The sequence below is a fragment of the Amphibalanus amphitrite genome, unplaced genomic scaffold (assembly GCF_019059575.1).
Source record: "Amphibalanus amphitrite isolate SeventyFive unplaced genomic scaffold, NRLGWU_Aamphi_draft 000457F_arrow, whole genome shotgun sequence".
NCBI lineage: Eukaryota > Metazoa > Arthropoda > Thecostraca > Balanomorpha > Balanidae > Amphibalanus > Amphibalanus amphitrite.
Window position 1 is genome coordinate 212,256 of NW_024881951.1, and position 13,074 is coordinate 225,329.

Genomic DNA, 13,074 nt, shown 5'->3' on the forward strand with positions numbered 1-13,074 from the left:
CGATCATTTGGGGCTCCAGCGGGGACTCACTTTACGTCATTCGCTAATGAACACCCCCCGCACTTGTGCACGTGACCTGACCTCAGAGGTTACATGCTGATCTGACACTTTTAACTTGATTGTGAATCGCTGGATGTTGTTTTGTTTGCAAGGCTTTTAACTTAATAATGGGCGAAACGGCGGCGGGGTCCCCCTCCCCCCCACACACACTCTAGACGTCTCTGGGTATTCAGAAAGCCGATAGGTCCGACGAGGAATAACGGATACAACGACAACAAGATACACGCACTCTTGAAATATGTTTGTTACGTGTGAATTTGATTTTTGAGAACGTTTCCTTGTCTTGTCTACAAGCTGAAGTTCGCCAATCAGCCTTATGCATTACCTAGCTGCATCGCGTCGAGTCCCATCAGTGGGAATGGCTTCTACACTCTACACTATTAGTGCTTTCTTGGAATGATATCACGTTTGATAGAATGAAAAAGCGAACACATAGCGAACGGGGCGAGAGTAATACTTAAAATATTGTTTAATGGTTAACCCTACCGGAGGTTTAACAATGCAGTTATTGAAATGAACTGTTCAACACTTGTTCAGAGCCATAAATGAAATTATATGAAACAGTAGGAAATTAAAAGTTATGAAGGTTGAAATATGCAACCGTTAAGAGGGACTTACATACGAACGCAAATTTGCATGTTGGCAACTAGGTTGTGCAGTAAATACGGCTGGATTTTTACCATGCCCGTTTGAGCTGTAACGACAAGGCGCCGAGGTTGGCCGCCGGCTTCTGTTTGTCCAGGTCCTGCTGGATGATAGCCCGAAGTTCGTCGATCAGGATGAGGTCCGGAGGGCAGCCGGCTAGCATCTCTTTCCTTCAGAAGTCTGGCACGTTCAATTCGCACCACCGCTAAGCCTTGGCAGAGCGATGAGTTGGCGCACCGTCCTGATTGAAAATGCATGTCAACATGTCATTGACCATGCGTTGGCTTAGAATTGGGCCGAAGGTAGGTAATGAGCCTTGGAGAGCTCTTCCAACTGCGTCTCACGGTCCTGTTTGGAGATGTGATAGCGCTTCAGCGCGAGCCGCTTGGCCAATTTTGTCGCCAACTACTGGCCCCTCTTCCCGGTCGCCTTTTTCAATGCGATTTCTGTAACGTTTGAAATGGAAGGCGCACGCCGGCAAACTGGAACGATCAGCAACACTGCCAGCAGCCATCTGCTTACCCCACCAACACCGGACTGTGCAGACAGTTCGTCTATAATTAAGACTTGCAAACAAAAACAACAGGCAGATGTCCCAACCAATCAGCAATGACACGCTGTGTCATTTCGGCCTGGAGCATGCCGACTGTCTGGTTCAGCTCCCTTGATAGAAATTTCAGACATTCACGTAGCGACGCAGCCGTTCAGGTGGACAATCTCTGTGAAACTGGCCGTAGCTCGGTAATCCGTGACCCGAGGTTCGTTCGTAACCTCATGCTCTGCGGCCAAGGACCGCGCAATGCAGGAGTGCAGGTAGTGGACATAGGTAGTGGACATAACTTTTGCGGAACAATATATTGTCGTCCTGTAGTGTCTTTCATTGTCAGCGAGACGCTACATGGAGTTAAAATGGCGAGCAGCCCTCACGCAGGAATGGTGAGCGTCCTTCTCTGTCAAACGCGGCGCTAGTTTCCGCCTAAGCTCCGCTGGCCCGCTCGACTGCTATGTCGTGCGGCACAGTCTACAAGTACAGGTGACCGGTCGCGAGATCGGAGCTCCGTAGCACCGAGCGAGTGTGGCGAAGGTGGCGGTATTCACCGCATCAAACCTACAGGTCGCCTGGACCCTTATCTTGAGACCAATAGTACCTTTGGACTCCAATTTACCTGCACCCAAATGTATCTGTGAATTTATGACTTCGCATTCAAATGCATCGATAAATAACGAAAAAAATACGCACGCCGCAAAAAGCAAAGACTTGATTATGTTGCAAGGAAACCTGGCTTCATTTAGAAAATATGATGGTTTGTGTGAAGACTCATGTGTTATTTAATATGATATTGATGTATTAACTTATATTTTATGTTATATTATCAAATGCAAAATATGCTCCCTCTCTCCCTCCCCTCTCTCTTCTGTCTGTCTGTCTGTCTGTCTGTCTGTCTGTCTCTGTCTCTGTCTCTGTCTCTGTCTCTCTGTCTCTCTGTCTCTCTCTCTCTCTCTCTCTCTCTCTCTCTCTCTCTCTCTCTCTCTCTCTCTCTCTCTCTCTCTCTCTCTCTGTGCCTCTCTCTCTCGCTCTCTTTCTCTTCTCTCTCTCTCTCTCTCTCTCTCTCTCTCTCTCTCTCTCTTCTCTCTCTCTCTCTCTCTCTCTCTCTCTCTCTCTCTCTCTCTCTCTCTCTCTCTCTCTCTCTCTCTTATCCATCTTGCTTTCTTCGTCTACCTCGCTGCCCTTTCTATCCTTCCCTCTTTCTCACTTTTCCCTTTCTCTTTCATTGTTTTTCCTCACTCGTAGCACTGCCAAACTGCCATTACGGTCGCATTTTGCTCTGATTGTTACTATCGAAACGCATTTGAAATGCATTGCGCCGCCCCTCAACTTTGAGTTCTTATAACCTCAGTTCATAGTCAAGGTCTTTTCGGGCGCAACTAGCACACATTATGCTTACTGAAACACATGAAGCTAAAATGACGATAATAACTCAAGTTTATTGTAGAAGACAAACCCTTCGATGCATAAAGTATCTTGATCACTGTCAATTACATGGCGGTGGTGTGTCAGCTCATTGGCGGTGATCGAGATACTGAAGGTATCGAAAACTTTGTCTTGTACAATAAACTTGAGCTATTATCGTCATTTTAGAATGATCTGTCATGGATTCGTTGTATAAGACAGCTATGCTTCTATTTCCGCGATCCCTTCTCGCTGCTGCCCACACTGCCCCGCCGCTCTGTAACCGGTTCCGATTCCATTCACAGATTGGTCGGCGGTGGCGCCGCCCAACTCTTCGATTGGCTGAGCCGTCAGACAATCGACCAATCAGAACGGAGAGCACCGAAGCGCGCTCGATTCTGGCTCCGCCCACTCGTTACGTCAGTTGGGGCGTCGTAAACTGGTTGACCAGCTCAGCTTTGGTGTGGCGGCGGCGCGGCGGCGTGAGAGAGGTAGGTTTATATTACAGCGATGTCGCGTGAAAATTACGATTGGTCATCTGTTGTGGTATTGAACTATTGTAATATTACTTATTTGATTGATGTAAATGCGAGCCGTGAATAATTTTGGTTGACTTTGAGCAAAGGCGGAACACAGCTGTCAAGTGTACATACAAATCGCGGCTCAGCACCTCCCATTGGAATGCATGACGTATTTATTTACGAGTCCCAACTCGCAACCCATTGCGCTACGTGTTGGGAGCGGAAACAATGCCGTGTATTCTAATGGGAGGTGGTGAAACCTGATTTGGGTGCATGAAAGCTGTGATCCAGACCAAAGATGGAGGATCAAGAAATCATAATGTTTTATACTAATACATGCTTTATACTTTTACTTTACGTCAGGCGCGGATACAAGGGGGGGGCCATGGGGGCCATGGCCCCCCCCTTGGCCGATTTTTTTCAAAAATAAAATAAAAAGTTAAAAAGTTAAAAAGCTGAAAAGGGGCCCTCCTGAAAATAAAGTGGCCGAAATCCGATGAGTTTTTTTTTTTAACCTACCCACTTAGTTATTTCTAAGAAGACTAGCTGAGAAGACTTCTTTGTTAGAAGATTGGTAAAGCTTTTCATAACTTGGAAGTCTCTTATACTCACAGAGATGACCACTTTTACAGGGCCTCCTAACCTGCACAGAGGGCCTCCAAGCCTGCACAGATGTTGAGATGTTGCCTGAACAGCTAGATAAGCTCAATAGACGCAGTTTTTTTTGGGGGGGGGCCCAACAAGTGGGAAGATGGGGCCTCCAACAGGTGGGATTATGGGGGGGGGGGGCCTCCTGGTTTCTAATGGCCCCTCCCTTGGAGATTTTCTGGATCCGCCCCTGCTTTACGTTCTGCTTTATAATAGCTTCTCATAATTTAATTGTTTTACATAATCTACACGACCCATAAACTGTCTAAGACTGTCGCAAACTCGTATTCTTCTTTGATACATTTGGATATTTCTTATAACCACGTAAACAAAAACGGCGTAAGTCCCTTTGAATTTAGAAGAAGCATGGTTGCTTGAATCTAACAACAAAAAACGGTACACAATTTATATCAACAATCGCAACGGTAGTCACGCCGAACAAACAAAAACTACGTCTCAGCCAAAATTTGGTGCTACTGAGCCGCTACTGTGCCCGTGCTCTACCGACGTGCCCTCACCCTTCGAGGTCTCTCAAGCGACTGAGCTCGGCAGAAGCATCGCTGCAAAAACTCAGTTCCCGCAATGGACTAAAGATGGCAGCACACGATAGCACACTGTCTTCGGGCCTGGAACCGGTTGAGAGGAGTGGTCATTAGAGATGCCAATTTCGCGACACGGATACCATGCTTCCTAAATTATTTGACGAAATCAAAAAGGTAAAACCAAACTGAGTTGTGTGTTGTCCTCACGCTAGGCTGTCGACAAAATCAGCGTGTGCGTTTTTACGAGACGCAGTCAATAGTACCTACATAACTTTAGGGTCTCAGATCAAACGGAGACCTCTAATTTCGGGCCAGAGACCGGTAATGGTATTTAATCCGACTGGACCCGGGTATAACCTTAACCTCCGCCGTCCGGGGGTAATATATACCTACCCTACCTGTCGAAATATATACCTACCCTACCTCTACTCCCCGCCCCCTGTCTAACTCCGTAAATATGGAAGCTATGGAAACAAGAACGGCACTCTACGGAAATAACTACGGAAGGGAAAGAACTCTTCGGGAGTATTGTAAAACGCTTAAAATATTTGATCTCAGGTCAATTTTCAATTTCAAAGGTCAAGGTCAAAGAAAAAAGCCGGCGGATGTGAATTGATCTCCAACTACGTGTTCCAGAAGACGTCAGGATGCATGGAACAGGTTAAAACGGATGAAAAACGACATAAGTGAATCTGAGGAATCCGATGATGTGCTTCAGCTTCGATGTCAAGCTCCATGTCAAGCTCAAAATTGACCTCAAACTTTGCACTTTTTCGTATATCTTGTTTACTAATTCCTAAAATGTTTTGAATATTTTTTTTTCTTAACTTATCAGGCACCTATTTGTGGCTGACGGTACGATACAAGGCTGTCTACAAGGTCAAGATCGGGCAGGAGTAACCTTGTTAGGGGCTATTTTAGTAATTCAAGTCAGCCATAATAATTCAGCCAGTTTTCCTATCCTGACGCACTAAATGGATGCATGGAGCAAAATGGATGCCAGATTCATGAACAGCATAACACCTTTCATGTGTCAAGGTCAACCAAAGATCACTGGGAGGTCAAATGACGTCGACATATGACTTGACCTTTTCTAAACAAGATGCGTGTCATTCGACGCGTCTGGATGCGAATGCGTTGGTACCACTGCCTTAGCTTTAGGGCCATTTTGTTGAGGTTATTTTCAAAAAACTAAACTCCCAGCTTGGGGTCGTTGACCTGACCGCTTACCTCATGTCACCGAAATTAGTTTTGCAAATTATCCCGCGCCGGGCCGGTGCACTGAGATTCCGCGCCGCGCCGGGGGGGATGTCTGAACTAGAGATGTCAATCGGATACCAACTTTTTGGTATACCGATACCAAACCGATACCAACTTGGTATTTGGTATTTCAGTCGTAATGTGTTTGGTATTTTGTTGGTATCATAAGCCCTCACTAATGTATAAGAGGCTAAGAAATCGGTAAAAAGTTGGTATTTCCCTCAGTTTCCCAAGTTGGTTTGGTTTCGGTATTTTTCCGTGGTTTTGGTTGGTATTTGGTTTGGTATCTGTATTCCGATTTTCCGTAATTGACATCACTAGTCTGAACACCCCTTCTAACTAGGCTCCTGGGCAACGTAGCGACACACAGTAAGCGGCACTCGAAAGAACGTCCAAAATAAGGACGAAAACACTTCGGTCATTTTTTGGGTCAGGTCAAAGGTCAGGTCACCAGTGGTCACCAAAGGTAAAATGTTGACTATTTCAACATTTTGGAAACTGCCAACGGCTATCTCGGGAACCGATAGATTTACAGCGCCGCGGAAAATCGCATTCGATAGCCCTTTTACAGACCTTTCTTAGTAATGTTCTCAGCTTTGACCTCAGGTCTACGGTTTAGCCTCCAGAGGGCAAAAACTAAAAAATGATCATTTTTACGAAAAGCGTTTTTTCTGCAATAACTTGTGACTCAAAGGAGCCATGACATTACTTTTGCCAGAATCGTGTTCCTCTTGTCGAGACGCGTCGAATGAACTATAATTTGACCTTGAAAGGTCAACTTGAAAACATGACCTCAGGTCAAGGTCATGACCTGACCGGAAAAGGTCGTCGTGTTGCATATCAGTCGATCCGCAACGTCGAGCCGAACACATCTAAGGCGTTTTCAGCGCTCTAGCACGCCCCTATCAGAAGTTATTAGCGAAAACTGTTAGATTCTGTTCGTGACCTGAGATGACCTCGGGGACATAACGAGGGGCCACAGTTGCCATTTCCCGGTTCAGTGTGTCAATTTTACCTAGATCTCGATGTTTGAGAGTGTCTAGAATAACGTTCTTGCAAATCAGACGCTTTTCAATTTTCTCCCATTGACTTATCCCGCGCACCGACGGGGGGGCGGATATCCGCCCCCCCCCCCTGAGGTTTTTCGCAGATAGCGGGAAAACCGCGGCGCGTAGCGCCGCGAACTTTTGTATGACTATTCTTTTATCAATTTTACATACACATGGTGTGCAAGTTTGAGCCTCCTAACTTTTAAAGGGACCCTCCCACCTTCAAAAAAGTTAATGAATTGGCATGAAAGTGATGTCGCTCGGTTCAGAAAGAGCAAAAACGAATATCTAGCAAATTTCATCGAAAAATATTCACCGGTTTTCAAGATATTAGACTTTTACTTTTGTTTACTTTTTGGGATCTTCGCTGTTCCTAGCGACTTTATTTGAAAGTGCGGCATTTGTTGCGCGCAAAGCAGCATATACCACCGCGTGCTACAAAACGTTTTAGTCAAACATTTAACGGACGTTCGAAAGCCTGATGACGTCATCAGATTCCCGTAATGGTTAAGAGATAGGGACCACGCTGGTCCCACCCTGCAAGTAAAGGGAAGAAATTTCTTGAACACCATAAAGCTGCGGGGGTTGCGACCAGGATAAATGGTGGTTTCTGAGCCTGGCCGCAAACTTGGCTATCTCAACTCAAAACTAATGTTAAGGTGGGAGGGTCCCTTTAAGGTCAGGTCACCAGGTCTCTTTGAATGACCCAACCTCAAGTCACTTTTTTGCAACTTTGTCACCGTGCCAGAGCTACAGTAGATGTCGGAGGCCTTTGAAATAGCAGGATGTTATTAGGTCATTGGTAGCTACAATTTGTTTATCTCGGAATTTTGATATCGGTGACCTAAGGTCAGGTCAATTTCGCGACCTCCCCATTATAAGTCAATTGGGGAAAAATCAACTCCCTGTTTTTACCACTAAAACGGGTCGGAATGGCCCCATATACCATACATGACTTCATATACGATCAACCTTCACTACCTTGAGGTCTGTTTTGCTGTTGGGCAGCTGTAAGGTCATGTGACGTCATCAAAGGTCACCAAAGGTTTTTTGCCAATAACTCCGTACAGGAACAAGATACAGCCACGCGGATGGTCTCATTGTGTTCAGCTCGTCAAGACGCATCGAATGATATACATGATGACCTCGAGGTCACGTGACCTGGGGTCAACCTTTGACCTTGAGCTTTCGAGGTCAACATATATATCATTCGATACGGATTGATGAGAGGATCACGATGATGCCCTTAGTTTGTTCCTATCTTGACTAATTCGAAAGTTATTCGAGAAAAAACTCTCTCCATATCTAGCGCCGCCATTTTGACTTTTTTCGACCCCTGTGACGTCATCTTTGACCTGACCTGAAAATGACCTGTGTAAAAATTGTAGACCTTGTCCGTGCGTATCCGATGCCGTTTACCGCTTGTCGCTATCTTGCTTTGTTCTCGAGATCTCAGGGGGGGCGGTCATCCGCCCCCCCCCCCCGTCGGTGCGAAGTTGGCGCAGACCCCGGTCGGTGCGCGGGTTATAATGGAGAGGCCGCAAAATTGACCTCACCTTAGGTCACCGATATCAAAATCCCGGGATAAACATTTATAGATAATGTTGCTTTTAGCGCCGCCGTTTTTGAGATATCTGCGAAAAATCGCAGGAGGGTGGGGGGGGGGGAGGTGTTCAAACACCCCCCGGCCCGGCGCGGGTTAAATAAAGCTGAATTTCTGCCACTCATGGTCTCCTGAAAATTATTCATGAAATATCGACGTTTTTCTAAATGTCCATGAAATGATAAAAGATTATCGTGTCCCCAAAATGTCGAAATAGCGGTGTGTGTGTCCCCTGGCCAGTGAACATCATTGTCTGAAATTTTCTTTCTCTCAGCTTTAGGAATCCTTCCCTGTTGTCCGTTTTGTATAAAAAGATATTGTTTGAAACTTTGTATTGCAGATACCAGTCAGAGGACATATACAAGCAGCATGCACTTGGCAAAAAGCAACATTATCAAACAACAAAACATGAACAACAGTTGTTTTGTAAGCGCAATGTTACGAACAATTCAAGCATGAGCACTCTTACAACAAACCCAAGCGAACACCACCCAAACGAACAACAAAGCTATGACAAAGCTTACAATTCTACGAGGACATTCATCGAGTATAGATACAATTCATGTTCATTTGTTTGACTACATATTTCATCATTTTGAGCAAGAAAAACATCACTTCCGTATTGAATAGTCAACATCGTGCTTTATGGTTCTGTCGTAGTAAAGTTTTAGAGTTTCGAGTCAGTGAGGGATTTGACTCGCGCCCTACTTTTCATCAACTTCCATCAGCCTCATGGTCAGTCTGGCGACAATTGATATAACATCTGCGTGATGTTAGGCTCACATTGGTGGCATTTTATCCTGCCATTATTGTTGTAGTTGCCATCATCATTGTTGTTGTATCCATCATCATTGTTGTTGTATCCATCATCATTGTTGTTGAATCCATTGTTGTCGTTGTTGTTGCCGCTGTTGTTGCCGCCGTTGTTGGCGTCGTTGCCGTTGTTGTAGGTGTTGTTACCGTAGTCGTCGTCAGCGCCTCACACGTCATCATGGGTCCACAGATGTTGGACTGGCAGTCGCTGTTGACTAGGCACCGGCCGCCTACAGAGTGTTGGGTCACCGAACACTTGCTCACCACACACCACATCGTCTCGCATTCTTTGTGCATCATACACGCCGCTCCTATCGGCTTCTTACCGGGCGTCTTGGGCACGCACATGCCGTTCAGGCAGCGACCCGACATGCACTGGACGTTGACCTTGCAGGACGTCATGTCCATCAGCTTGGTGACGCACATGTTGCCCGTGGGTCCCGCCTGGCAGAACTCGGTGGTGACGTCGCAGCGGTCGGTGGAGAGCGGCACGCTGCACTTGTCCGTCATACACATCCGATGGCGGCACATGTGGGACTTGCACTGGACGTCGAAACGACACGAGGCGCCCAGCATGCGCTTCATCTCACACGTGTGCCCCTTGGTGCCCGGACTGCAGTAGTGGCTGGTCTGACAGCGGTCCTGTGTAAAAGGCTTCCAGCAGTCGTCTTGTACGCAGACCCCATGCTCACATACACCCGAGCGGCAGTGCGTGGAGACCGCACAGCGGGCGCCGTTCTCCTTCTTGGACACGCACATGTGGCCCTGGGGGCTGGACGTACAGTACTGCGTGGGCATGCAGTCGATGGACGTGTCGATCATGGGGCACGCGTCATTCCGACACTTTCCGTGCCTACAGGACCCGGAGATACACTGAACGTTGTGTTCGCACGCTTGGTTGACTCCTCGTTTGTTCGTGCAAACGTTACCGTTCGAACCTCCAGTACAGTATTCCATCTCTCCACAGCCTTGCATGGACATCGTCGTTGGGCACTCATGGACTTTCCCCTTCTTCACGCACTTGTTGCCACTCTCCGTTGCCACACACTCTTATCCTTTGGGACAGCTCGACTGAGTACCGGGACTCCTACACATGTCCCTCACACAGTGGCTTCTCTTACACTTGCCTGAGGTGCACTCGAAGTTGGTGACGCAGCTGGCTCCATCAGGATGTTGCGGGATGCACTGGTGATGTCCTGGACTCGTCACGGCACACACCTGTCCTGCAGGACATCCAGTGGGGAACAGAGGCACCGGACAAGGCTGGGTGTCCTTCTTCTCCTTCTTCTTCTCCGCAGGAGGATGGGGTTGTTTCGGAGGGTACGTCGCAGGCTTCATTTTGCCGTAGGTAGGAGGAGGATGACGTTTTGGAGGATATGCTACAGGTTGTACATTGGTATAGGTTGGTTGCTGTGCCACATGTTGTACATTGGTATAGGTTGGTTGCTGTGCAACAGGTGTCCTAGATACGTCGAGGATGAAGATGGGATCGGCAGGTTTTTGAACAACAGGGGTGGTTGCAGTTTGTACCAGTCCAACCGAACTCCCCAGTTGGCTGATGGTATCCCTTACCGCATTCGCTCCCTGTTTTAGCAAAGTTCCCAGAAAGAAGAAGCGTCCTTTCCTCGCCGAGGTCTCTCCAGATTTGTCAGAGGATTCGTTGCCGCGAAGGTTGGCTGCTGAAGCAATAGCAGATGTTGACAGCACCGCCAGCAGGAGCAGTGACAGCTTCATGGCGGCGCTGACGTCCTTACGCCGTCAAGTCCTTCGTCAGGATGTCGCGGTGGATCCTCTGGCTATGCGAGACTAAATCAGAAGACCCCAAGGCTTGTTATTTGCTCTGTTGTTGGGCTGTTGTAGCAACTCTTCACAGATCGCCTTGGAAGCAACTGATGCTGCCCTCACCTCTACCCAACCTTTTATACTGACCCGACCCCAATCAACACCGGACACCCAACTAGTTGCCCTGCATCATCACCACCACCCAATCCAGTCAACGTCAACACGTTTCACTTCAACACATCACCTCTCCACTTAGCACCAGCAGCATACCAGTCATACGGCGCATGATTAGTAGTGACGCCCGCGAGTGATATCATTGACGGCCGTTCAGAAATGTCAGAGTTGAAGAACAGATTAGTGGACGTGGCACCTGGTTATCGCCTTTAGTGTCATTCCGCGCCGCGGAGCCGACGAGAGAAGAGCGTCTCAGAATGTCTGTTGACTCGGTAGATGAGCTGGTGAGAAGATATCACCGGTACTCGCGTTCGTGAGAAGATAGCCAAGATCCCGCTGGAAAGAGACGACGACTAAAAGACGTCAAGAGGATATAAAAGAGTGCGAGGCGCAAATGCGACAGAGCGGAGAGTGTCAACTAAGCAGGTGATTGGCAAGAAGATAGCTCTACTACTTGCTGGGATAAAAGGCGAGTAGTTGGTGTCACGAGAGAAGATTGACACTGAAGGAAGATACAGCTTGAAGAAGACGCGGATGGAACGGCTTTTGAAGAACCCAACGACTGGTTTTACAAAAATGGAGCCAAAAAAGGAAGAATGACACTGGAGAAAGGTGCGAAGAAGGGAGGACAAGAAGGATGGTGTGCGGGAGAAGAGACACGTAAAAACCGTCGACATGCGAGGAAACGCAAAAGACCATTGCCACTACAGAAGGACAAGAAGGGCGAACCGCTGTGTGCTAAAAGAGCTTCATAAGAGAACAACACGTGAGAAGAAGAAGAAAACACGATAGACTGTGCTACGCGAAAAAGCGAAACTACAAGGAAGCTGCCCGGAAGAAGACCACAGAAAAAGAAGGGTAGCACGTGAAGTGAGCGACACGATAAAGCAATGAAGAAGTGCGATGTCGCAAGAAGAGAAGTGTAAGGGTTACTACCATGGAAAGACGATACACAAGAAGGCAATAGAGGAGGACGATCGATTTGCAACACGAGGAAGGAAAATCCTCTGGACAACATCACAAAAGAAGAACGTTGCCCAAAACCGAGAAGCGACGAAAGGGAAGAAAGCATGATGCTATGAAAACACAAATGCACCAGCAAGCGGAAAGTGCGTTTGAAAACATGTAACAATAAAAACTAAATCAAAATACCTAAGCTAGGAAAGAGGCAGAACCTCAAAGTCTCGAAAAACGTTTGTCGTTCAAGAACAAAAACGCAACAGGAGACCACCAGAAGAAATAATAGGGTAGAGTAACAAGTAGCAAGAGCAACAGGAGAGGAAATAGTGAGATGAAAACGTGGGAAGAGAGCCTCTGAGAGAAGCAAAAAGAGAAAAGAGAGGAAAAGAGAAGGGAAGTGAGAAGAGAAGTGAAGAAAAAGAGAAGAGAGACGAAGCTCACTAAGAAAAATCGCTGGAAGTTTAAAACTATACAGCAGGTGTCTTGTGAGGAATGTGCCGCATAATATTGTGTGCGAAGGTTGATCACAAGATGATGCCTTCACGTGCGTAGTACACTTGCGATACCAAAAGAGTGACATCTGGAGGAAGGATCAGTGTCACTTTTCAGAATCAGGTGAGAAGGTCCACAGTGAACAAACACTGAAACAGGTAGCCAGGAAACTACACTAAAGCTGCCGATTTTCGGAATCTGTAACTGCGTTGTCAAAAACGTTTCACTCTACACCGTCGCATATCGAGGTAATGACACGTCAAAGTGCAAAATGAATACTCGTAGAAACAACCAAAGAGGAGACCGACATTAGGTTCTGACATGAACAATAACACATGCTGCACATAATGGAAGATGGTAATAACTCACTATAGTCTGTTTTTCGTATCTTCTACCTTCACTCAAAGATGTTTTGCCCCTCCAGCACGTTTTTTGGGTATAGTTTTCAAATCTTGACCGCATGGCCCACCACTCATTGCAAGAGTTTGTTGCTCGTGTTGGAGTTCGCCTTTGCTGCGCAGATAAAGTCGGAAAAGAAACCTTTAAGCTAGAGTATCGCTTGTATTATCGTTAC

General features: G+C 46.9%; 1 protein-coding gene across 1 annotated transcript; it reads right to left on the reverse strand.

Moving 5' to 3' along the window:
- Nucleotides 1-9,074: 9,074 nt before the first annotated feature.
- LOC122391835 (integumentary mucin C.1-like) lies at nt 9,075-12,405 on the reverse strand. The gene has a single exon (XM_043386134.1). It carries the CDS (start codon nt 10,071-10,073, stop codon nt 9,075-9,077), a length of 999 nt encoding a protein of 332 aa, XP_043242069.1. The 5' UTR covers nt 10,074-12,405.
- Between the last annotated feature and the right edge of the window lie 669 nt (nt 12,406-13,074).

Excerpts from the sequence above, each read along its gene's own strand:
- LOC122391835 (XM_043386134.1), bottom strand. The coding sequence starts at position 10,073 with ATGTCCATGCAAGGCTGTGGAGAGATGGAATACTGTACTGGAGGTTCG.